The sequence below is a fragment of the Raphanus sativus genome, chromosome 6 (genome assembly GCF_000801105.2).
Source record: "Raphanus sativus cultivar WK10039 chromosome 6, ASM80110v3, whole genome shotgun sequence".
NCBI classification, from domain to species: domain Eukaryota; kingdom Viridiplantae; phylum Streptophyta; class Magnoliopsida; order Brassicales; family Brassicaceae; genus Raphanus; species Raphanus sativus.
Window position 1 is genome coordinate 10,246,474 of NC_079516.1, and position 24,697 is coordinate 10,271,170.

The window sequence follows — 24,697 nt, forward strand, 5'->3', positions numbered from 1 at the left end:
CTGGATTAGTATACATAATAAGAGGCTTCGACTAACACCCAATAAACATGTGTTTTATGCCCAGTATTATACTAATAACTAGGATATGATCCGCGCCTTGCGCGGAGTGAAAAAATTAATAAATTATTTTACGTACGTAATATTTTTTAAATTGTTAATATACATGTATAGTATGAATATGTAAAATATGATAAAAGTGAGACAATGATAACACGAATATATGCATTAGAGGATACAAATAACAAACATCATGTCTTATGTTGAAAAGTTGAGGATCGACATATTGGATTAAAATAAGATTACTTTATGGATTTGTATTTGTTTTAAAATATAAGAATCTATCTCAAGTTTGAAATGGGTCATTCACTTGAAACTTATAAGACATAATTGTTGACATATAATAACTGCTGAATAATATTTTTAAAAACATAAATAAGACATTAAAGTACTATTAATAATAAAGCAGAAAAGAAGCGCAAAAAAATTAAAAAAACATTAAAAAAAAAAGAATCGCCACTTATAGAAATTAAACTCCATTGTCTGCAATCCTATAAAGAGAACAAACAAATGTTAGTAGTATAACTATTTACAAATTTAATTAAGAAAGGCATATAAATTAAATATAATACCTCTTCTTGAAAGCATCGATTTCTGGAACACCGTTTGGTTCAAAAACAACTTTTGAAAATCCATCAATGTTAGTAAGCTTCTTGAAGCGACCTTGCAAAAAAATACAAAAATGTGTTATTATAATTAAAGTATATATAGGGTTTGAAATATTATTTTATACAATAAGTATTAAATATTACTATCTCTCCAATTAATTTGCCAATACTGCTAGGATAAGACCTTCATTTTATTGAATGTTTAATTCAATAAAATGAACAGTTACGTGTTTAAGTATTTGTGTGGTGTAATCCAATAATATGCTTCCTGAATGTTTAATTCAATAAAATTATGATCTTCTAAAATCCCGAAAATACTAATATACATTACTCTCACTTGAGAAAACCGGTAAATTAAATTAAGATGTAAACCACTGATCTAGCATTTTAATATTGATTTTTTATTTTTTATTATAGAATACAAATTGTGGACCAGAACCAAAAGACTTCTAGATGGTGGAATATTAATTGCATTTTCGTATTGTAAAAATTTAAACCAAAAAACGTTAACATTTTAGAGAGAGAGCGAGACACATTAACATTTAAATTTTGAATAAGTCATGGTCGTAATTATAGAAATAGTTAGCTATCAACCATTAATTTGGTTTCAGTTACCACTACGTTCCATAGATTAGGTCATCAAGAACAAAAATCAGTAATTATAGTCAAAATGTAATGAAAAATCATGCTGTAAATTTGTAACATACCAATGGCAATTGATGTAAATAATCTAGTAATTTAAGGATTAATGCATAGGAAGGCTGAGGTGTATTGTGAGGAAGACACCTATGCAAAATGGCAACATAGTAATAATTCTACTCTTTAAAGGTTGTTCTTTTTAATTGCTCATCTATTAATACTAAGGGGATAGTTGAAGAAAAACACTATAATAACAATTTTTGGACACTAAATGGCTAAATTAGTTTTGTAATGGTCTACGCAATTTTAAAAAGACTCAAGACCAATATTTTCAACCCATAACACATGTAAAATTGTATTTTTCTAGAACATGTTTTTTAATTATCATACAATTTATATTTTGTTTTAGGCTGAGAATCATATCGGTCAACTCTGAGTATACATGTGTAAAGCAAGTGCGCATTAAAAAATTTAATATATTGCTAACTGTTTTGTTTTTATAAATGTTTTTAAGAAGTTATGATTGTCTTAATGCAATTCTTTAAAAGTACAAAAACATTTATAATTTCTACATCTTGCAATTTTCTTATTTCTGCGAAAACAAGCCATAGCACAATCATGACAAAAACCCATGTACCCTTGACCGGTAACGTGTTTAACATTTACTTCTGGTAAATCGTGTATCTGAACATTCATTGGAGGAGTTGCTGTTGGATTGAAAGTATGGGTTTTCTCTTTCAAAGATATTTTCATTGTATTCATCGCACCTAGGAGAATTGCAAAACCAAATACCAAATCATTTAGTTAATAAGTAAACAAAGACTACAGTATTTTATATATCCTCCCGTCTTGCCAGAGATAAAGGTAGCCGATGAAACCAGAACTATAACACTTAAAACATAAGAATTGTCTTCATCTTTTTAATAGATAATTTTAAAACAATATTTAGAGAAAAGTATACTCGCTTTATTTTGCTTTTATTTTCTTTTTGTTTGTCTTGAAGTTATTAAAATTAGAATTCATAATACTTATATTTCTTCTTAATTATGTTACAAAAAAATAAATCTTATAAATGATCTTATCTATTTTTATAAACGAAATTTAGAGAAACTATTCCTTTTTAAATTATGTTACTCGCTTTAAAAGTATAACTGTGAGATAAAATATCTAAACAATAAACTGAAAAGCTATTAAATTAGTAATCAGTTATGATATAGATATTTAAAAGACTCTTTTATTTCTGAAATACTTTATGGATCAAATGTGTGTTCTTTATTGGTAGTTTATGTGAAAAAATCGACTGGATAACAAATATTTGTGATAGAATGATAATTTTTTTGGTAATACCTTGTGATCTTAAATAGGTACCAAGACTTGATTTTAAAAAAAAAAATCTAATGATCTTCAGATACATTTAGACTCATATGTTTCAGAGACCCTTGCTACTGATAAAAACTTCAACAGAATCATGGAGAATTTAGTAGCATCGAAAATGGAATGAAACTTCAAGATATTGAGGAACACTTAACTGTGACAAAACTACATAACTTAGAAAGTCCTCTATCCAAAATCTCATATCGGATTTTAAAATTTTCAGTTTTTTTCTAATTACAAAAATTTCATATATATTCAATATGATTGTATAAACTAACCAAATTACATTTTAAGTGAGAAAATAAGAAAGAGTAAAAGGAGAAGCGAATGTCACTTCATCTAAATAGAAATTGATATGTAACATCTAGTTTCCAGAAAAAAGGATTTACTTACGATTTTTATAAGTAGCTTACATATATTTAATATATTACACATTGACTACTATATGAAATAATTGAGATTCCAGAAATCTTATAAACTAGCAAACCAAAAAGTTGTTGTCTATTAGTAAACCGAAAGGAAAAAATGGAGAAAGAAAATTCCTTTTATAATTCTGATTAAATAAATTCATTTATTTAGACCATATAATTTTGTGTACCTTATGACTGCAGACGCACATAGTACATAATACATAATGTCTGGATTAGTATACATAATAAGAGGCTTCGACTAACACCCAATAAACATGTGTTTTATGCCCAGTATTATACTAATAATAGTTGAAGAAAAACACTATAATAACAATTTTTGGACACTAAATGGCTAAATTAGTTCTGTAATGGTCTACGCAGTTTTAAAAAGACTCAAGACCAGTATTTTCAACCCATAACACATGTAAAATTTTATTTTTCTAGAACATGTTTTTTAATTATCATACAATTTATATTTTGCTTTAGGCTGAGAAAAATATCGGTCAACTCTGAGTATACATGTGTAAAGCAAGTGCGCATTAAAAAACTTAATATATTGGTAACTGTTTTGTTTTTATAAATGTTTTTAAGAAGTTATGATCGTCTTAATGCAATTCTTTAAAAGTACAAAAACATTTATAATTTCTACATCTTGCCATTTTCTTATTTCTGCGAAAACAAGCCATAGCACAATCATGACAAAAAACCCATGTACCCTTGACCGGTAACGTGTTTAACATTTACTTCTGGTAAATCGTGTATCTGAACATTGATTGGAGGAGTTGCTGTTGGATTGAAAGTATGGGTTCTCTCTTTCAAAGATATTTTCATTGTATTCATCGCATCTAGGAGAATCGCAAAACCAAATACCAAATCAATTAGTTAATAAGTCAACAAAGACTACAGTATTTTATATATCCTCCCGTCTTACCAGAGATAAATGTAGCCCATGAAACCAGAACTATAACACTTAAAAACATAAGAATTGTCTTCATCTTTTTAATAAATAATTTTAAAACAATATTTAGAGAAAAGTATACTCACTTTATTTTGCTTTTATTTTCTTTTTGTTTGTCTTGAAGTTATTAAAATTAGAATTCATAATACTTATATGTCTTCTTAATTATGTTACAAAAAAATAAATCTTATAAATGATCTTATCTATTTTTATAAACGAAATTTAGAGAAACTATTTCTTTTTAAATTATGTTACTCGCTTTAAAAGTATAACTGTGAGATAAAATATCTAAACAATAAACTGAAAAGCTATTAAATTAGTAATCAGTTATGATATAGATATTTAAAAGACTCTTTTATTTCTGAAATACTTTATGGATCAAATGTGTGTTCTTTATTGGTAGTTTATGTGAAAAAATCGACTGGATAACAAATATTTGTGATAGAATGATAATTTTTTTGGTAATACCTTGTGATCTTAAATAGGTACCAGAAGACTTGATTTTTAAAAAAAAATCTAATGATCTTCAGATACATTTAGACTCATATGTTTCAGAGACCCTTGCTACTGATAAAAACTTCAACAGAATCATGGAGAATTTAGTAGCATCGAAAATGGAATGAAACTTCAAGATATTGAGGAACACTTAACTGTGACAAAACTACATAACTTAGAAAGTCCTCTATCCAAAATCTCATATCGGATTTTAAAATTTTCAGTTTTTTTTTCTAATTACAAAAATTTCATATATATTCAATATGATTGTATAAACTAACCAAATTACATTTTAAGTGAGAAAATAAGAAAGAGTAAAAGGAGAAGCGAAGGTCACTTCATCTAAATAGAAATTGATATGTAACATCTACTTTCCAGAAAAAAGGATTTACTTACGATTTTTATAAGTAGCTTACATATATTAAATATATTACACATTGACTACTATATGAAATAATTGAGATTCCAGAAATTTTATAAACTAGCAAACCAAAAAGTTGTTGTCTATTAGTAAACCGAAAGGAAAAAATGGAGAAAGAAAATTCCTTTTATAATTCTGATTAAATAAATTCATTTATTTAGACCATATAATTTTGTGTACCTTATGACTGCAGACGCACATAGTACATAATACATAATGTCTGGATTAGTATACATAATCAGAGGCTTCGATTAACACCCAATAAACATGTGTTTTATGCCCAGTATTATACTAATAATAGTTGAAGAAAAACACTATAATAACAATTTTTGGACACTAAATGGCTAAATTAGTTCTGTAATGGTCTACACAGTTTTAAAAAGACTCAATACCAGTATTTTCAACCCATAACACATGTAAAATTGTATTTTTCTAGAACATGTTTTTTAATTATCATACAATTTATATTTTGCTTTAGGCTGAGAAAATATCGGTCAACTCTGAGTATACATGTGTAAAGCAAGTGCGCATTAAAAAACTTAATATATTGGTAACTGTTTTGTTTTTATAAATGTTTTTAAGAAGTTATGATCGTCTTAATGCAATCTTTAAAAGTACAAAAACATTTATAATTTCTACATCTTGCCATTTTCTTATTTCTGCGAAAACAAGCCATAGCACAATCATGACAAAAACCCATGTACCCTTGACCGGTAACGTGTTTAACATTTACTTCTGGTAAATCGTGTATCTGAACATTCATTGGAGGAGTTGCTGTTGGATTGAAAGTATGGGTTCTCTCTTTCAAAGTAGATATTTTCATAGTATTCGTCGCACCTAGGAGAATTGCAAAAACAAATACCAAATCAATTAGTTAATAAGTCAACAAATACTACAGTATTTTTATATATCCTCCCATCTTACCAGAGATAAATGTAGCCGATGAAACCAGAACTATAACACTTAAAAACATAAGAATTGTCTTCATCTTTTTAATAGATAATTTTAAAACAATATTTAGAGAAAAGTATACTCACTTTATTTTGCTTTTATTTTCTTTTTGTTTGTCTTGAAGTTATTAAAATTAGAATTCATAATACTTATATGTCTTCTTAATTATGTTACAAAAAAATAAATCTTATAAATGATCTTATCTATTTTTATAAACGAAATTTAGAGAAACTATTCCTTTTTAAATTATGTTACTCGCTTTAAAAGTATAACTGTGAGATAAAATATCTAAACAATAAACTGAAAAGCTATTAAATTAGTAATCAGTTATGATATAGATATTTAAAAGACTCTTTTATTTCTGAAATACTTTATGGATCAAATGTGTGTTCTTTATTGGTAGTTTATGTGAAAAAATCGACTGGATAACAAATATTTGTGATAGAATGATAATTTTTTTGGTAATACCTTGTGATCTTAAATAGGTACCAGAAGACTTGATTTTTAAAAAAAAAATCTAATGATCTTCAGATACATTTAGACTCATATGTTTCAGAGACCCTTACTACTGATAAAAACTTCAACAGAATCATGGAGAATTTAGTAGCATCGAAAATGGAATGAAACTTCAAGATATTGAGGAACACTTAACTGTGACAAAACTACATAACTTAGAAAGTCCTCTATCCAAAATCTCATATCGGATTTTAAAATTTTCAGTTTTTTTTCTAATTACAAAAATTTCATATATATTCAATATGATTGTATAAACTAACCAAATTACATTTTAAGTGAGAAAATAAGAAAGAGTAAAAGGAGAAGCGAAGGTCACTTCATCTAAATAGAAATTGATATGTAACATCTAGTTTCCAGAAAAAAGGATTTACTTACGATTTTTATAAGTAGCTTACATATATTTAATATATTACACATTGACTACTATATGAAATAATTGAGATTCCAGAAATCTTATAAACTAGCAAACCAAAAAGTTGTTGTCTATTAGTAAACCGAAAGGAAAAAATGGAGAAAGAAAATTCCTTTTATAATTCTGATTAAATAAATTCATTTATTTAGACCATATAATTTTGTGTACCTTATGACTGCAGACGCACATAGTACATAATACATAATGTCTGGATTAGTATACATAATAAGAGGCTTCGACTAACACCCAATAAACATGTGTTTTATGCCCAGTATTATACTAATAATAGTTGAAGAAAAACACTATAATAACAATTTTTGGACACTAAATGGCTAAATTAGTTCTGTAATGGTCTACGCAGTTTTAAAAAGACTCAAGACCAGTATTTTCAACCCATAACACATGTAAAATTGTATTTTTCTAGAACATGTTTTTTAATTATCATACAATTTATATTTTGCTTTAGGCTGAGAAAAATATCGGTCAACTCTGAGTATACATGTGTAAAGCAAGTGCGCATTAAAAAACTTAATATATTGGTAACAGTTTTTTTTATAAATGTTTTTAAGAAGTTATGATCGTCTTAATGCAATTCTTTAAAAGTACAAAAACATTTATAATTTCTACATCTTGCCATTTTCCTATTTCTGCGAAAACAAGCCATAGCACAATCATGACAAAAACCCATGTACCCTTGACCGGTAACGTGTTTAACATTTACTTCTGGTAAATCGTGTATCTGAACATTGATTGGAGGAGTTGCTGTTGGATTGAAAGTATGGGTTCTCTCTTTCAAAGATATTTTCATTGTATTCATCGCACCTAGGAGAATTGCAAAACCAAATACCAAATCAATTAGTTAATAAGTCAACAAAGACTACAGTATTTTATATATCCTCACGTCTTACCAGAGATAAATGTAGCCGATGAAACCAGAACTATAACACTTAAAAACATAAGAATTGTCTTCATATTTTTAATAAATAATTTAAAAACAATATTTAGAGAAAAGTATACTCACTTTATTTTGCTTTTATTTTCTTTCTGTTTGTCTTGAATTTATTAAAATTAGAATTCATAATATTAATATGTCTTCTTAATTATGTTACAAAACAATAAATCTTATAAATGACGTTATCTATTTTTATAAACGAAATTTAGAAAAAGTATTCCCTTTTAAATTATGTTACTCGCTTTAAAAGTATAACTGTGAGATAAAATATCTAAACAATAAACTGAAAAGCTATTAATTAGTAATCAGTTATGATAAAGATAGTTAAAAGACTCTTTTATTTCTGAAATACTTTATGGATCAAATGTGTGTTCTTTATTGGTAGTTTATGTGAAAAAATCGACTGGATAACAAATATTTGTGATAGAATGATAATTTTTTTTGTAATACCTTGTGATCTTAAATAGGTACCAGAAGACTTGATTTAAAATAAATAAAAAATCTAATGATCTTCAGATACATTTAGACTCATATGTTTCAGAGACCCTTGCTACTGATAAAAACTTCAACACAATCATGGAGAATTTAGTAGCATCGAAAATGGAATGAAACTTCAAGATATTGAGGAACACTTAACTGTGAAAAAACTACATAACTTAGAAAGTCCTCTATCCAAAATCTCATATCGGATTTTAAAAATTTCAGTTTTTGTCTCATTAAAAAAATTTCATATATATTCAATATGATTGCATAAATTAACCAAATTACATTTTAAGTGAGAAAATAAGAAAGAGTAAAAGGAGAAGCGAAGGTCACTTGATCTAAATAGAAATTGATATGTAACATCTAGTTTCCAGAAAAAAAGGATTTACTTACGATTTTTATAAGTAGCTTACATATATTTAATATATTACACATTAACTACTATATGAAATAATTGAGATTCCAGAAATCTTATAAACTAGCAAACCAAAAAATTGTTGTCTATTAGTAAACCGAAAGGAAAAAATAGAGCAAGACAATTCCTTTTATAATTCTGATTAAATAAATTCATTTATTTAGACCATATAATTTTGTGTACCTTATGACTGCAGACGCACATAGTACATAGTACATAATACATAATGTCTGGATTAGTATACATAATAAGAGTCTTCGACTAACACCCAATAAACATGTGTTTTATGCCCAGTATTATACTAATAATAGTTGAAGAAAAACACTATAATAAAAAATTTTGGACACTAAATGGCTAAATTAGTTTTGTAATGGTCTACGCAGTTTTAAAAAGACTCAAGACCAATATTTTCAACCCATAACACATGTAAAATTGTATTTTTTTCTAGAACCCATAACACATGTAAAAAGGCTCTGCTGCCTCATCTCGCTGTTCTCCACCACACGAGGAGGAACCGACGATCTCTTCCTCCAAACCGGGATCCCGCACTAATCGCGGATTTCACCGTTTCCGCCTCGAGTTCTACAACCATCTCAGGTTTTCCCACTGTCAGATCTCCCACCACGTGATACAATCACGGGAACACCGACGCCATTTTAGGATGAGAGATGTGAAGATCCTTTCGCTTTTAAAATTATATGAGAGAGTGAAGAAAGACGAGGAGGATGTGAAACCACTGGATAGATTGAAGACGATGAAATCTCGACGGCGGAAGTTTGACAGAGACGATGAAAAAAAAATGAATGATAGATTGAAGATAAGGTAAGGTTAATTTAGTATTTTTCACATTAATAAATGTGGTATTTATGAAAATGTGCTTTAGTTGGTGGTAAAGTTGAATAATGGTACCCAACAAAATGTAAAACTAAAATTCCCCCAAATATATAAATATGATGCTTTAAATAAAATACCACAAAATCATCAGAGAATTATTTTTTCCTTTATCGTGTATATACTCAAAACTATGCTCAATCAGTTTAAGAGATCTGAAAACTAAATTTGTTTTCCAATGTCTTCTCGCATGAGGATGGTCGCATCATGTTTGCAGTTTTTTTATAAGAGTCCATTGAGCCTCGGATCATAAACATCTTTTCATAATTAAATCACTATTTTCTCCTATCAAATTTTAAACTTTGAATTTTCTTATATAAAGATCATTTTCTCCGTCGCCCATATCAAAATCTGAGATCATTCAAGGAGCTGTAAAAATTAATTTTGTATAAAAAATATGATATTAAATTTAATTAAATTTTCACACTCAGCCTCATCTATTTCTACTAAGAGTTCATCGAGCCTTGGATCATCAATGTCTCTTAAAAATGATATCACTATTTTCTATGATCAAATTTAAAACTTTAAATTTTAATATATAAAGATCAGTTTTCTCTGTTGATCCAGTTTAAATTCTAAAATAATTCAAAGAGCTATAAAAATTTATTTTGTATACAAAATTTGAAGTTAAATAAAAATACAAATGTCAGGATAAGTTGATATACATATGATATGATTTTAACTTGCGCAAGTAATTAATATTAGGAAGGTAAGTTAATAAAAACAAAGTACCTAATATGTTCTCATATTTACTTGTGCAATAAGCAATGTAACCAATATGATATTAAGAGTGGATGGTTTACCGTATTTGTAATAAGAAAACTTATCAAGTTTCTTTGATTCAGGCAATTAATTAATATTTATGCGCAAGTAATACATAATAAGGTAATTATTAATATTTGTATTCTCATAAAAAGCTTTGATACCGTATTTGTAATAAGGAAACTAATTAATACATTTGTTACTTTTCTTTTTATACTAAGTCGATGATTGAAAAAAGAAAATTAGAAAAAAAATCAACTAATAATATTAAGAGAATTCTGCTTAAAACGTAAAATATAATAATTTCTAAAAGTAATAACACATATATGATATCACATTTTCATTGGAAAATGATTGGTATTTTTATAATTATATATTTGATTGTTTTGCCTTCATTTGACTCATTTTTATACTATATATATATATATATATATATATATATATATATATATATATATATATGTATATTAAATGAGTGAATTTAATTAATATTATCAAGTTTAGATTAATGATATAAACATAATAAAAACATTTTTGGGAGAAAGTTATAATATTACATGTATTATGTCATTAAGACATTTAATAAATGGTCGACATTTATTAATATTCTTACACAAGTTATGATTAATGAGATTAGAAATTAATTTAAATGGTCGACATTTATTAAGATTCTTGGCAAAGTTATGATTAATGAGATTAACAATTAATGTAACTTTTCGATTAGTAGCTCGATTAGAAAAATAAATCAAAAAAGAAATTACAAAAAAAAAATTAACCAATAGAATCGCTTGGTTGATGAGGTTATTACATTCATGAAATTGGTTGATGAGGTTATTACAAAAAATCAACCAATAGAACCAATAAATCAAAAAAGAAATTACAAAAAATCAACAAAAAAAAATTACATTCATGAGGTTCCAACAATGAATTGTGACGAAACGTCAAGGATGATGTTTATTCTAATTCTGCATATAAGAAAACAAAGAAGAAATATATTATAAAATACATATAGATTCAACTCCAAAACTTAGACTCAAATCCAAGCCTCCAACTCTGCAAGATCAGTTTCACCAAATTCAGTGACATTGATTATAACAAAAAGATTTGAAGATGTATACAATCCCGAAACAAAAACAAAATTGTATATTTGATAAAACAAACCCGATCAGATGCATCATGAATGGATGGAGGAAGTTTGTGGTCTTTTCCGTGACAAAAAAAAACTTTTTCGTCTCAAAGATTGATAGAGAGACAATGTGGAGAGCAAGAGAACAAAATAATTGGAGAAGAAAAGTCTCGAATAAATTACCAGTAATGATGTTCGTCTGTGAGCTAAGTATTGATTATCATCCCTTGGATCATAAACCTGCTCAAGATCACAAAATAGAATTTAAATTAGAACGATCAAAAACATAAGAAAGCTTAAACAATAGATGCGTGATACATGCGCCATTGCCATTTTGCTTTCAAAATAGAAGAATGGTTGTGTTGCTTGAACTCGACTTTGAACTATATATATAGTCTTGTGATGGTGAAAAGTATTAATGACGCAAAGAATATTACTTGCGAGACTTGCGCAAGTAATCACTATTATTAAGGTATGTTAACTAAATTAAGTTTGGTTAAAGGGAATATATTAAATTTGTAAGGTATAAGTAAGGTATGTTTATAATAATAAATTTCCTAATTAGATATAAAATGTATTATGCCATTAAGACATTTAATAAATGGTCGACATTTATTAATATTCTTGCGCAAGTTTTGATTTATTAGATTAGGAATTAATGTTAATGGTCGACATTTATTAATATTTTTGTGCAAGTTATGATTAATGATATTAGCAATTAATGTAAATGGTCGACATTTATTAATATTCTTGCGCAAGTTATGATTAATGAGATTAGCAATTAATGTAACTTTCCGATTAATAGCTCGAGCAGAAAAATAAATCAAAAAGAAAATTACAAAAATCAACCAATAGAATCGTTAGAATTTTGCTGAGAAGCTCTGTATGAGCGACATGTGGCAAATGTATTTCGCTTTTAATATATAGGAGAATTTTCTATTCTAGAAGAAAATATAAAGATAAAAATAGAGGTGGAGATTAGGCCTGGGAAGCGGGTCGGATCCGCCCCGCTCGACCCACCCCGCCGCGGGTCAAACTCATTTTTTCACTTGATAAATCTACCTGCAAGACCCGCATGGCCAGATTTCAATAACCACACCCGCCCCGCATAAATCAAGCGGGTCTAGCGGGTTATCCGCAAAAAAGTTCAAAAAGCCAAAAAAACAAAAGAATGCTTGCTTTTGATTTATAGGTGCGCAGAGTCAAGATTCTAGAGGGATGAATTTACGGTTTCTGATTTGAACTAAGAAAAGCAGTGGTTCCCGATTTGCGGAGAGTGAAAGGGTTGCTATGGCGTTTGAAAGAAATGAGTTTTGTTGATAGAATTAGTTTACGACGTGAAAAGAAATGTCTTAGGGTAAAGAAATTTAGGTTTTTAGTGGATCCTTTGCAAGATGACAGAAACGTTTAGTTAAATTCATTAAAACAGCACACATTCTCAAGAGTCAACACAGAAACAACACAAACTCTAATAGGTATTACATTAAAACAGCACACGTTTTACATCTCTACCACTCCTAAACGACACAGTACCACTTTATGCAGGTTAGCGGGCACCCGCTTCAACATAAACAACTATCCGCACCCGCCCTGCAATATCAAACCACCCATCCGCATGACCCGCGGGTTTGACTTTTTATAATTTTGGTGATCCGCACCCGTCCCGCTGCGGGCCTAACGGGCCGATCCCCGCGGGCTTTGATTCATATTCGCAGCGCTAGTGGAGATGGTCTAAATTCACAATATCCCATTTTCTATTTTTTTCTAATAATATAATTAGTCATGGATTAAACTTTAAATTATAAAGATAATGTAAGCCAATAAAAAACAGCTTGTGTAAGAGGATATTTAACTACCGTTTGTTTCGCTGATATCTTTTTAAATTTCAAATAAGTAGAACATGTCCACTATATACCTCCGATCAGGTTGCTCTTAGGACAGAGATAGTGATTTTTTATCCAATAAAAACCAATTTCCCAAAATAAAATTGTGACTGCTTGTGAAACTTTTTGGCAACGATAAAAAAAAAAGCCGGAGAGCTCTTTAACAACTATTACTAACCTTCTACAAGTGATGTACGCAACCATTTATCGTATCATCTCTATCGCTTCCGTTTCTGACTCCTTTTCTTTGTAAAGGCAGCAATAGAAGCAGGAATGCCTACGGTTGTTCTGCCTTTCTTACAACCCCATTTCACCGGCAAAGCATTGACAATGTTGCTGATATCATCTGTTCCGCTTAACTGCACCAACTGCTTTATCTGATCGAACATCTGCATCGTCAGTGCCATTGAAAGGTCCAAGTCCATAGAGTCATCCATTGGTTTCATCTTTATGCTTCTCAGTTTCTCTTTGAAGGAACGCAAGGACATTGAGTCACCATAACCTTCACGGTTTTCACACATTGTATTTACCTTTATGATGTGCTTGCATAGGTTCCCTTGCAAAGACCATGCACAATCGCACAAGGCAAACTCCGAACCTGGGTTCCACACAACTCGTGCTACATTGGTATCTCTCTGAGACAGAACCTTTGCAACAAGGGTGTCATTACTGTCTAGTGTAACAGCAGAGTCTGGAATCTCCGACGCCCTGTGCCAGGAAGTAGAAGCTATGTATTCTTCTTTGACATTTTGGAAAGAGTCACTTTCATCAGAATACCGATCAAGCCAATAACTCGAGTGGAGTTCAGTCGTCAGCTTGTGTACTAGCCAATCTACTCTCTGAAGAGCATTGAGATGTGTATCGTCAAAACAGCTTCACTTTAAGCTTTACATGGTAAGCTTCTATAGCTCCACATGCTTCTTGGCTTGCAAGTGGGAGACTTTTCATAGATGAGAGCCACATTCCTGGAGCAAGGAACACATTAAGCACTAAACAAAGAGTTAACATGAATCACTTGTTAGCAGTTATACCAGAAGTCTAACCTATTTTAGGCAACCAAGTGGATGTGAAATACTGCATGAAGGCGGTCTGATCAGAAAAATCCAGAGTTAATTTTTCTAGAGCCTTTGATGTATCTACGCCACCATCCCAAATGCTGTACACGACTTGTCCTGAACATTTGAATAACTCTCTTTGGACCTCAATGGTATCGCACTTCTTCACTACATTCCGAAGCCATGATCTACGAATACGCCAGAGAGAGAAAAGGATGGGGCAACAAAATGTGTCCCTGAAAAGAATAAAAAGATAGAAATGGGTCAGTTTACAATACACTCTTTTATGTTATTTTCCAACTTTATATAGCATCCATCATTCATGCCTTATGGGATCAATCTCCAGTGCAGCATCGTCAATGATAAAGGCATTGATCCTAAAGCCAGGCTCAACACTCTGTGCGCGCTTGAGCAGTATTTTCATCCACTTGTCGACATCAGATTTCAAATTGCTACGAGAGATAATCCAAGCAACAGGTAGAGCATGACGTCTTGAATCAAATACAAGAAGCGTGCATAGAGGATACTGCCAATAGTTGTTCAAGAGATGAGTACTAAAGGCACATAACTTTCTCAAAAGCAGAAACAAAGATCAACGTTGTTGTTGTTACCTTAAGCCTCTTTATCCCAAAAGTCGAATCAGCTGCAACGAGGCCACAATGACCAAAGCGCACGAACTGCTGCAACTGCCACTCAGTTTGAATCCCAAGCATGAACTGATCAGTCTCCGAAGACTCCTGATAAGAAAAGATAGATTTCTTGTTCCTCTCAGCCCAAATCTTGATACTAGCATGATCATCCAAGTCCAGCTCATGAGTAGAGCGTTTGATAATCATCCCAAGCTTATGAACATACTGAGAGGCAAGACCATCGACCGTGGCGTCCGAGCCACAATACTTGTGAATCCCTTCGATGTGTTTTTCTAGAACACTCTCTTCAGGGATCCCGAGATAGATCATAGACATAGTCTGCTGCTGGATCTCGTTGCATATGTAAGGAACCTTCTTAGCACGGGGGCCGATCGCGTCTCTGTCGAGAGGTCCGTGGCAGACGAAACCGGCCTCGTTCACGTGACGTCTCTCCTTGTAAACGAGAAGCGCGAGGGAAGGACGGGCGTAGAGACGCTTCACCACGAAATGGCACGTGCATCCTCTCATTGATTGAGGTCTCGCGGCTCGGTTCCTGGTTTTGAGACGGTACTTTCTACTGGGCAACTGACCGCCTCCTTCTCCGTAGTTCTCAGGACCAAAAGAGCACCAATACCTTTTTTTTTTTAAAACAAAAGAAAGTCAATGGGACATTTAAAAACAAAAGAAAGTCAATGAGACAAAAGTCATTGGGAGATTTAAAAAGAGAGGTGGAGAAAACTTTACCGTCTGTATTCGAGAAATTCGTCGGGCTTGTACTCCTTGAGGCTGCCTGGGGGGTGTTTCCTTTGTCTTTGGAGGTGAAATCGAGTGGGGCACTCAGGGTTTGAGCATTCTCCGATGATGAAGTCCACGACCCTTGAGTGAGGGATGAGTGCTACCTCGTCGTGATGCTCCGTTGAACCGAACTTGGTCCAGGTCAAATCAGGATATGAGAAGTATTCTGCTTGTGGGTTTTGTACTGGGATGTCTTCTAGAGATTCGACAATCTCCATTTGAGCGACTGCGGACACAGGTCCCTGAATGTTAGGGTTTATGTGAGTGAGAGGATAATCGATTTGATTTGGGAAGATGAGGGATTTAACTGAAACGGTAGAATATTGGAAAGCGCAGAGGAGAAAGTTTTATTGCAAAAAGGGTCTTTCAGTTATGGAAGTTTACTTAAAAAGTATATATTTATTGCGAGAGCTAGAGCTGGGAATTTGACTCATTGGACTCTGCCCCGTTTGACCCACCGCGGGGCGGATATGGGACGAGTGATTTGAGAAAAATTGTTCGTGGGTGCGGGTCGGGTAATTTTAACGCGGGCAGCAGGTCAGCTAAAATTCAATCGCGGGTATCTGTCAACTCGCACAAAAATAAAAAAGATTTTTTTTAAAAAAAAATAAATTATTTTTAATAAAAATAAAAATATTTTATTTAATTTAATTGGAAATTTAAAATATTTTTTAAATTTAAGAAAATTTTAATTTTTTAATAAATTTTAATTATAAATCGATTTTTATTATTATTTTTAATAAAAATATTTAAAATAATCATTTTTATTATTATTAATATTATCTGCAGGTCAAGCGGATCACCCGCGGATTTAAGTGGAGCGGGTGCGGGTTTGGTATTTTCTTCATGCGGGCCAGGCGGGTCAAAAAAATTTGAAAAAAAAATCACTCAACCCGCGGGTTGGCGGGTCAAGCGGGGCGGGTTTGATCCGCAACCCAGCTCTACACCGAGAACCATACAAAAAAAATAAAAATTCTGCTTATTTACCGATTTTCTATGTAATCATCTCTGATTGTCCTTGTTATCGTATCTTATTTGTCATATCATTATTAAACTTACATAATTAAATTAGGGTTTATGTTACATACATTGTCTTCTTCTTCTTCTTCGTATATTTTCTGTACTTATTATTTTTTTCATTCGTTTTTCTTGCGAGGTCTTATAGATCCCGTGAGTCTCCAACACAAGATGAAGATTCACCAATACTACCTCATAAGAAAAGATCTCATAAGTTGTCATTGAACGGATCCAAAGAGAATCCAGAAGTTTTAAGATTAGAAATGCATTCGCTAAACTTTGCGGTAGGGCAACCGTGCCATAGTAAACAACAAGGAAATCCTAAAAAAAATAGGATGAAATCCTAAAAATGTTGTATGGATGTTAATTAGTGTTTTTTGTATAAATTCTGCTTGTGTGGATGTTAATGTTTCCAATGTATGAATCCTGCTTACAGCCGAATTATACTTAGGACACGGCTGAATTATTGTTAAACACTCAGCTCCCACATACTTTTGTTCATGTCACCTATCAATAATGTCTTCATATCTTCAACCTCTTCTACCAAAAATACAGGAATGTATTTTTAAGACTGGGTTATGAGTACTTTATTTTTGAGTTATGCATACTTTATGTTTGAGTTATGATTACAAACCTCTTCTACCAAAAATACATGAATGTATTTTTAAGACTGAATTATGAATACTTTATTTCTAAGTTATGCATACTTTACGTCTGAGTTATGATTACAATACTCATGAGTTATAATCTTTTTTTTGTCACTGAATTGTATTATTAAGCCTTTAAGGCAAATAGTTGTAAACAATAAGAACCAACAAAACAACATAGAAAAGGGATACACTAGTAGGGATCCAAAATAAACTAACACTTCTATTTTGCATATGGATGACTAAAGATTTTTCATACAAAAGCTTCATATTTGCTTCAGGAATAGATGAATCTCAAAGGAGACAATCTTCATATTAATCCAAAAGCACCACGCTTCATAGTGAGTTGAAAACGATTGTCATTCTCTTTTTATTACTCCAGTAGGAGCCACCGAGATAAAACAACTCTCTATTTTGCTCTATTATTAGAGTCAAAGAGATTACCGTTCCATAGAACTTCATGCTGCATTTCGAAGTAACCATAGTTTGCAGCAAGAACTCCATCACCATCGAATGAAGAACTATCAACGATTGAAGCCGGTAAGACCCGTCGCCACCATCCGCAGTAGATGTCAATTATCTTTTCTGAACAGTTCAACTGAACCGAAAATCTTATCTTTCCAAACCAATTGGAAGAAACATAAAAAAGAACAATAAAAAATCTTGCCATATTCAAAATAAATTGGCAATAAAACAGCGACTGCAAACAAAACAGATCCAAGAAAGAGATGCAAAACGAATTAAACAAGCCGATGTCGGAGCTGGAAAAGCCTCTGATCATCGGCTTGAAACTATAAAAAATCTCTCTTTTTCTCTCTTGACGGCTAGGGTTTTTTCTCTTTTTCTCAATTAAAGTTTATGTCCTATATCATTTTAATCAAATTACGTCAAAATTATGCATATGTTATGGCAGAGTTACGCATACATTATTTCTGAGTTATGGTTTTTAGTAAGGTTGAGTTATGGTTACAATAGGACTAAGTTATGCATACATTAAAAAAGTTTCTAACATACTCAAGATTCATCATCCAAACTTAAATTATATCCATAAATCAAAAAAGAAATTAAAAAGACGAGTCAAGATATTAAGAATCAGGAGACATATCAGTCACATAAACAACATAGATCTTAAAAATCGAAAATCTGAGACAGATCTATTGCAGTGGTCGTCGCCTTCTCCTCTAGTTTCATGTAGGGTGGTCTGACATCCTGCTGCTCCATCTCTCATCATTTTCTTTATCTTGTAGATAAGAAAGAGTCAAAGAGAAAGAGATTCAATTGATTTTGATAAGAGGAGCTTCAATATTTTTTTTAAGTAATTCAATTCCATTTTCCGACATCCTGCTGCTCCCTCTGTCATCAGTTTTGTCGTCTTGTAGAAGAAGAAAGAGTCAAAGAGAAAGAGATTCAATTGATTTTGATAAGCGGAGCTTCAATATTTTTTTAAAAGTAATTCAATTCCATTTTCCGATTTTAGGATATGTTTGAAGTTTGGCTTAGTTATAAAAATGATATGGCTAAGTTATCTAAACGACACTGCTAAGTTATATAAACATTTTCTGATTTTAGAGTATGTTTGAGGCATGAATGAGTTATATAAACGATACAACTGAGATATATAAACGACACGATGATTGTATAAAACATAGCATAAGTCAAATACAAAATACACGGTTGAGTTATGTTTCTCACAGATAAAACACAAAATACAGGTTTGATGCACCACTCCGGTGATAACTCTTCCATGTTTCCAAGCTTCATTGAACTCCTCCGTATCGTCTTCGTTGAATCCATCACTTCTCTCTTTTTCCTCCATTATCTTCTCTTTCAAGCTTCTCTGTCACTCATCTGAAAAATGGATTATCCAAATCAGGGTATCAAATCACAAACAATACAAAATCGGAAAGAGAGTAAAAAACATACCTAAATTGTCTCTTCTTCCTCTTACATGTCCCTTCATCAAATAACCAATATTCATCATAACCAACACCGACAACATCAAACCAAAAGCCAAAGTCACATTCTTTTTAACAATGCACACAGTGAAACCAAATCTACCACATGCAGAAATAAAATATTATAAAAATGGAAGTCACATAATTTTAAAAGATAATTAAAAATTAATTGAGAAAATATAATAAAATAGACTAAATGAATAAAATTTAAAAAATGAAAATTGTATGATGACAAAAAAAAAATGAAAATTGTATTTATATGATAACACATTAAAGAAACCATATGCGAATAAATGTAATAACTTCATAAATTTCAAAGATAGTTTGAATATAGCTAACTTAATACTGATATGAAAATAAAATGTATATCTTATCACATATAATCCCTCCTCACTTAAAATTTTCTAAAAGAAAAAAATAATTATCATACACATCTCTTGCAAATGAAACCAAAAATACAAACTACAAAAACATATAAAAATAATAGCTTAGATCACAAGTAAAATATATCCCGCCCGCAGGGCGGGCCGATCCTAGTTTTATATATGAAAAAGCGTACACAGGTAAGTACTTATTTAAGAGATTTAATTACATTTTACCTAAATTTATAGCTTAAATATGATCTATAAATCTATATAATGCAATATATTTAACAACTAATCTCAATCAACGACATGCAATTTAATTTCCAGATTAAATGTATTTTAGCTTTTATTTATTTTTTGATATAAAATAGCATTACCAACCTTTTCATGGATAATATATTTTTTAATACTAACTAGAATTTGATCTGCGCATTCGCTCAGTTGTATTTTTTCAAGATACTTCATCCGTATAACTTTAAGTGGTGTTTAGAGGAAAAAAAATTGTTTCAAAATTATTGATGTTCTCGTTATCCTAGGTAGAATTTAGAATCATTTGAATTTTGTGACCAATTACAAAATACTGGTTTTTTCTTATTGGTTGAATTAGTTTTATTTAATTATAGTTTTATGTAACCAAGATAAATTGTATAGAAGTTTGTATTTTCTTAATCTATGTGAAAAAACCTTAAAAACCACTTAAAGTGATACAGAGGAAGTATATGTTAATGTTTATTTTTATGTCACTATTATATATTATATATGTGTCATCATATGTCGTTCAAAAAAAAAATAATAATAATATGTGTCATCATATAATTAATCATATTTTATATGTATCATCATATAAGTAATCATATAGTTAATAATATATGTTGGTGTTTGAATTTGGGCTCTATATTGTATTTTTCTTATATATATTGAAAACATTTATTATAATGATTATTGAAAAAAAATAGTAAAAATCAATTTTTTAAATATATCTATATTTTGAATTTTTTAATATAATTAATTTTAAATTATAATTTTGGTTTAAAATATGTATATAAGTTTAAATTTTGTTTTATGATTATTTTAGACAAAAAATGTTTTTAGGTAATTATATTAGATCATTTTGTATATTTTTAAACTGGTCCAGATATATAATTTCTTATAATATCATGGACTTATATTTTTTCTTAATAACATAAGTACATTTATTTTTTTTTCTTAATATACTGTTATTTATGTTTTCAAACAACATTATATTTCTTGTCATATATATTCTTTTTTATACTGCTATCTATGTTTCCAAAAAATTCTCAAAATACTTCAGTTTTAATAATATAGATACAATTATATATATATATACACACTTTCTACAGTAATTCTTGATTGCTAGCGTTAACTATATATTTGAATTTTCATTATTGTCTTTTTGGTAAACATTTTTTTATTGGACTTCTTTATATTGAGTTTAAGATCAAAAACAACTTTAAAATATATATGATGTATTTATTCTAAGTCATTAAAATATTTTGTTATTTCCAGTCGCTTTATCTTATTATCGAATCATTGCAATTTTGTGATCATAAAATTTGAAAGATAAGTATATTTTTAAACTAAAAAATAAAAAATAAATAAAAATAATATTTACTGCAAACAGAAAAATGTTTTAAAAATATAATTTTTTTAATACTGTCAGCCAAACACTAAACACAAGATCCTAAATCCTAAACTTTTGGGTAAACCCTAAACCCTTGGTAAATCTCAAACACTTTGATAAATTCTAAATCATAGGGTTTAAGATTTTTCCAAGGGTTTAGGGTTTACTCAGGAGTTTGGGATTTAGTATTTATGGTTTAGTGTTTACTATTTAGGGTTTAGTGTTTTACTAACTGTATTAGAAATATTTTCTAAAAAAATCTAAAGATTTATGATTTATCCAAAGGTTTAGGGTTTACCAAAGGTTTAAAGTTTATGATTTAGTGTTTAGAGTTTTGTTGACGGTATTTTAAATATAAATTTTTTTTCTACGAGAATATTTCTATTTATTTTTTATTTTAGAAACATAATAAAACGTGACAATATTTTTTTTTTTAAATACTGAATATGAAATAACGAAATCCTATTGGTTGGTGAACATAGGGGTGAACCCAAGAATTTCTCTAATGAAATTGATCCATGCGTAGCATGGGTGGTAAAACTAGTTTCTTATAAATCACATGTCAACTAAATCTTGTCTTTATATTTTTAATAAACTAGTTTTGAATATATGCATTCTAGAATTCCAACAAAATCATATATAAATGTGTGATTTGTAAAAAAATAGAAAAATATTTAGTTAATATGTTTTCAAGAGGATGTTCAGTCATTAGTTTTAAATATATTTTGTAGGTTTTTTAATATTAGGAGATTTGAAATTTAATATATACTCTTGAAATCTACTCTTGAAAATATATGTTCTTTAAAAATGACTTTATATACAAAAATTTAAAATCACTTAACTTTTAAATAACACTAAATTTTGATAAATTATTTGAAATAATAATTGAATAACATCAGATCTAAAATTTATTATACATGATTACAAATATAAAATCTAATCACTACTATATTATTTTAAGTGATTAATTCAATAACACTACAATATTATTTTAAATGATTAATTTAAGACATTATATTATATTGCATTTATAGATTAAAAAACTAATATTATATTTGGATTCTTTTACAATCCAGGATTAAATAACACCATTCTAATAAACACTGACAGATTTTTAAAATACACACAAATGTATAAAGCAGATGGATAGCCGATTCTTAAAACTTCTTAAATACTAGGTCACACCGAGTACAACAGTACAATCTTTCCAGAACCCATAACCGCCGATCTATATTCCTGTTTCACTTTCAGGTTTAGATCTCTCAACTCATCATATTATCTCCGCTTTTCCTGTTTTTCTCAAAATTAACTGCTGATGATAATCATTTTATATAACGTCTTTGGCGAAAATAGTAGTTCGATCAAAACACGTTTAGTTTAAAGTATAAAGTAGGCCAAAGCGGTCTTAAATTCTCTACTTGGTTTTATACCTCTCATGTCGTTGTCTTCATCACTTGCTTGTTTTCTGAAATTAGATCATGTCCATCATATAAAAATGGTATAGACAAAAGCAAATTCAATTACTGGATTGTGTTTTGGTTTATGTATTAGTGGTCTCATCAAAAGTTGTTAATATGTTTTATATAGTTAGGTTTCTAGTTATCTAGTCATGAATAATTGTGTCAAATTTGTATATGATCAATGGTACTCTTTCTCTGCTTTCTTCAGGAATTTTATATTTTCAGTTTCTGGTTTAATGGGCTGAATCTTACAAGATAGAAACAAAACCAGTTACATATCTCTGAACTAAGTTTACTCCAAATTTTGGAAACACGTTTTATATTGACTTTCTTTGTTTTCCAAATACGTTAGTTATAGGTATTGGTGACTGTAACAATCATCATGATGGTAGATCAAAGACAAGGAAAAGGTGAATACATTCAGTGGAGACCAGAAGAGAGCAAATTGTTGATTGAGCTAGTAGCAAACTGCTTCAAGGAGGGATGGGTTGATCCCAGTGGAAAAATGTTCAAGAAAACCGTTGAGACAAAGATACTTTCAGTTCTTAACGAAAAATTTAATAGCCGGAAGACTTATAAGAATTTTAACAACCGAATGAAGATCTTGAAGAACCAATACCGAGATTTTGTCAATCTTCTGCATTTTGATTCTAAGGTTCAGTGGAATCCAATCACAAAGAAGTTCACGGCTCCTGATGAAGTGTGGAACGCTTACCTTAGAGTAAGTCTCCGTTTCCTTCTCTTTGTCTACTTCTTCGTGTAGTTATTCTATTTACATTGTTGATAACACACATACTTGTTTCGACTAGGACTTTCCTAATCAAAGGCATGTGCGTAACGAGACATATGAAGAATATGAGAATATGAAGGTAGTATTTGGGGGAATGAGGAGATTTGCAAGATTACATTCTCAGCTATCGGAAATGAGAAAGAACGAGATACTGAAACAAGAAGTGGATCTTACTAATGATGATGACGATGACGAGGTTCATGAAATTCGTGAAACCGAAACTGTTGTATTTGGTGATTCATCAAACTATGCATCAGTCAAGGACAATGATATTTTGGCAAAGATTTGCACAGAACTAAGATCAGTTGAGTCGGCCACTAAACAGATGATTCACATAATGCAAGGAAGATCAATGGTTGAGGAAAACAAGAAGATCAATGTTTGGGAGGCTATCAAAGAGATTCCTAATTTGTCCAACCATGTCCAATACAAAGCTCTTTCCATGATTCAAAAGCTTCAGATGGGAGACATATTTGTTAATATGTCTGTTGAAGATCGTCTAGGTTGGATTCAATGGAATACCCAGCGAAAGACTTAACTCCAAGCTACATGACTCAATTTGGTTTTTGAAGTTTTTAACTCTGAATATGATTAGTATTTTATATTATTATTATAAATAAACTAGTTAGGTATTATTGAATGACTATTTTTATTTTGCTAAAACATTTTATAGTGTTTTTTATAAAACATTGAAAATCTGAGAATACTGAAATTTAACCAAATATATTCAAAGACATAAATTATTCAAAAGTTCAGATTAAAAACTAATAAAACTACCTAAAATAGCTAAAATTATTTGAAATACCTAAAATCCGGTATAAGAATTATCAAAATCTCCAAAATTATTCTAAAATATTTAAATAACCTTAAGTTATATAAAAAAAAGATTAAGAGGGGTTATTGGCACACCAATTTTTGTGGAATTTGACGATTCTAAAAGTTGAGAATTGTTTTAAAGTTAATCAGATTTATCAAATATTTATATATAG

At 30.0% G+C, this 24,697-nt stretch overlaps 2 protein-coding genes across 3 annotated transcripts; one reads left to right on the forward strand and one right to left on the reverse strand.

Annotated features, from left to right (window-relative positions):
• Positions 1 to 14,201: 14,201 nt before the first annotated feature.
• Positions 14,202 to 16,165, reverse strand: LOC130496988 (uncharacterized). The gene is made up of 5 exons (XM_056989761.1): positions 15,782 to 16,165; positions 15,020 to 15,671; positions 14,735 to 14,934; positions 14,397 to 14,644; positions 14,202 to 14,318 (listed from the first exon to the last, which is right to left on the reverse strand). The coding sequence occupies exons 1-5, from the start codon at positions 16,048 to 16,050 to the stop codon at positions 14,218 to 14,220; spliced, it is 1,470 nt and encodes a 489-aa protein (XP_056845741.1). The 5' UTR covers positions 16,051 to 16,165; the 3' UTR covers positions 14,202 to 14,217.
• Positions 16,166 to 22,607: 6,442 nt separating this feature from the next.
• On the forward strand, positions 22,608 to 24,247 carry LOC130496452 (uncharacterized protein At2g29880-like). Of its 2 annotated transcripts, XM_056988513.1 has the most exons (3): positions 22,608 to 22,709; positions 23,271 to 23,639; positions 23,728 to 24,247. In XM_056988513.1, the coding sequence occupies exons 2-3, from the start codon at positions 23,301 to 23,303 to the stop codon at positions 24,244 to 24,246; spliced, it is 858 nt and encodes a 285-aa protein (XP_056844493.1). In that variant the 5' UTR covers positions 22,608 to 22,709; positions 23,271 to 23,300; the 3' UTR covers position 24,247. The 2 variants fall into 2 exon arrangements, with proteins under 2 accessions (XP_056844493.1, XP_056844494.1); XM_056988514.1 differs by lacking the exon at positions 22,608 to 22,709 and having other exon boundaries at positions 23,209 to 23,639.
• The last annotated feature ends 450 nt before the right edge of the window (positions 24,248 to 24,697 follow it).

Excerpts from the sequence above, each read along its gene's own strand:
- LOC130496988 (XM_056989761.1), bottom strand. The coding sequence starts at position 16,050 with ATGGAGATTGTCGAATCTCTAGAAGACATCCCAGTACAAAACCCACAA. Across the intron at positions 15,672-15,781 it reads GAATTTCTCGAATACAGACG|GTATTGGTGCTCTTTTGGTC; the intron begins GTAAAGTTTTCT and ends AAAAAAAAAAAG. Across the intron at positions 14,645-14,734 it reads CTGGAGATTGATCCCATAAG|GGACACATTTTGTTGCCCCA; the intron begins GCATGAATGATG and ends TATTCTTTTCAG.
- LOC130496452 (XM_056988513.1), top strand. The coding sequence starts at position 23,301 with ATGATGGTAGATCAAAGACAAGGAAAAGGTGAATACATTCAGTGGAGA. Across the intron at positions 23,640-23,727 it reads TGTGGAACGCTTACCTTAGA|GACTTTCCTAATCAAAGGCA; the intron begins GTAAGTCTCCGT and ends TGTTTCGACTAG.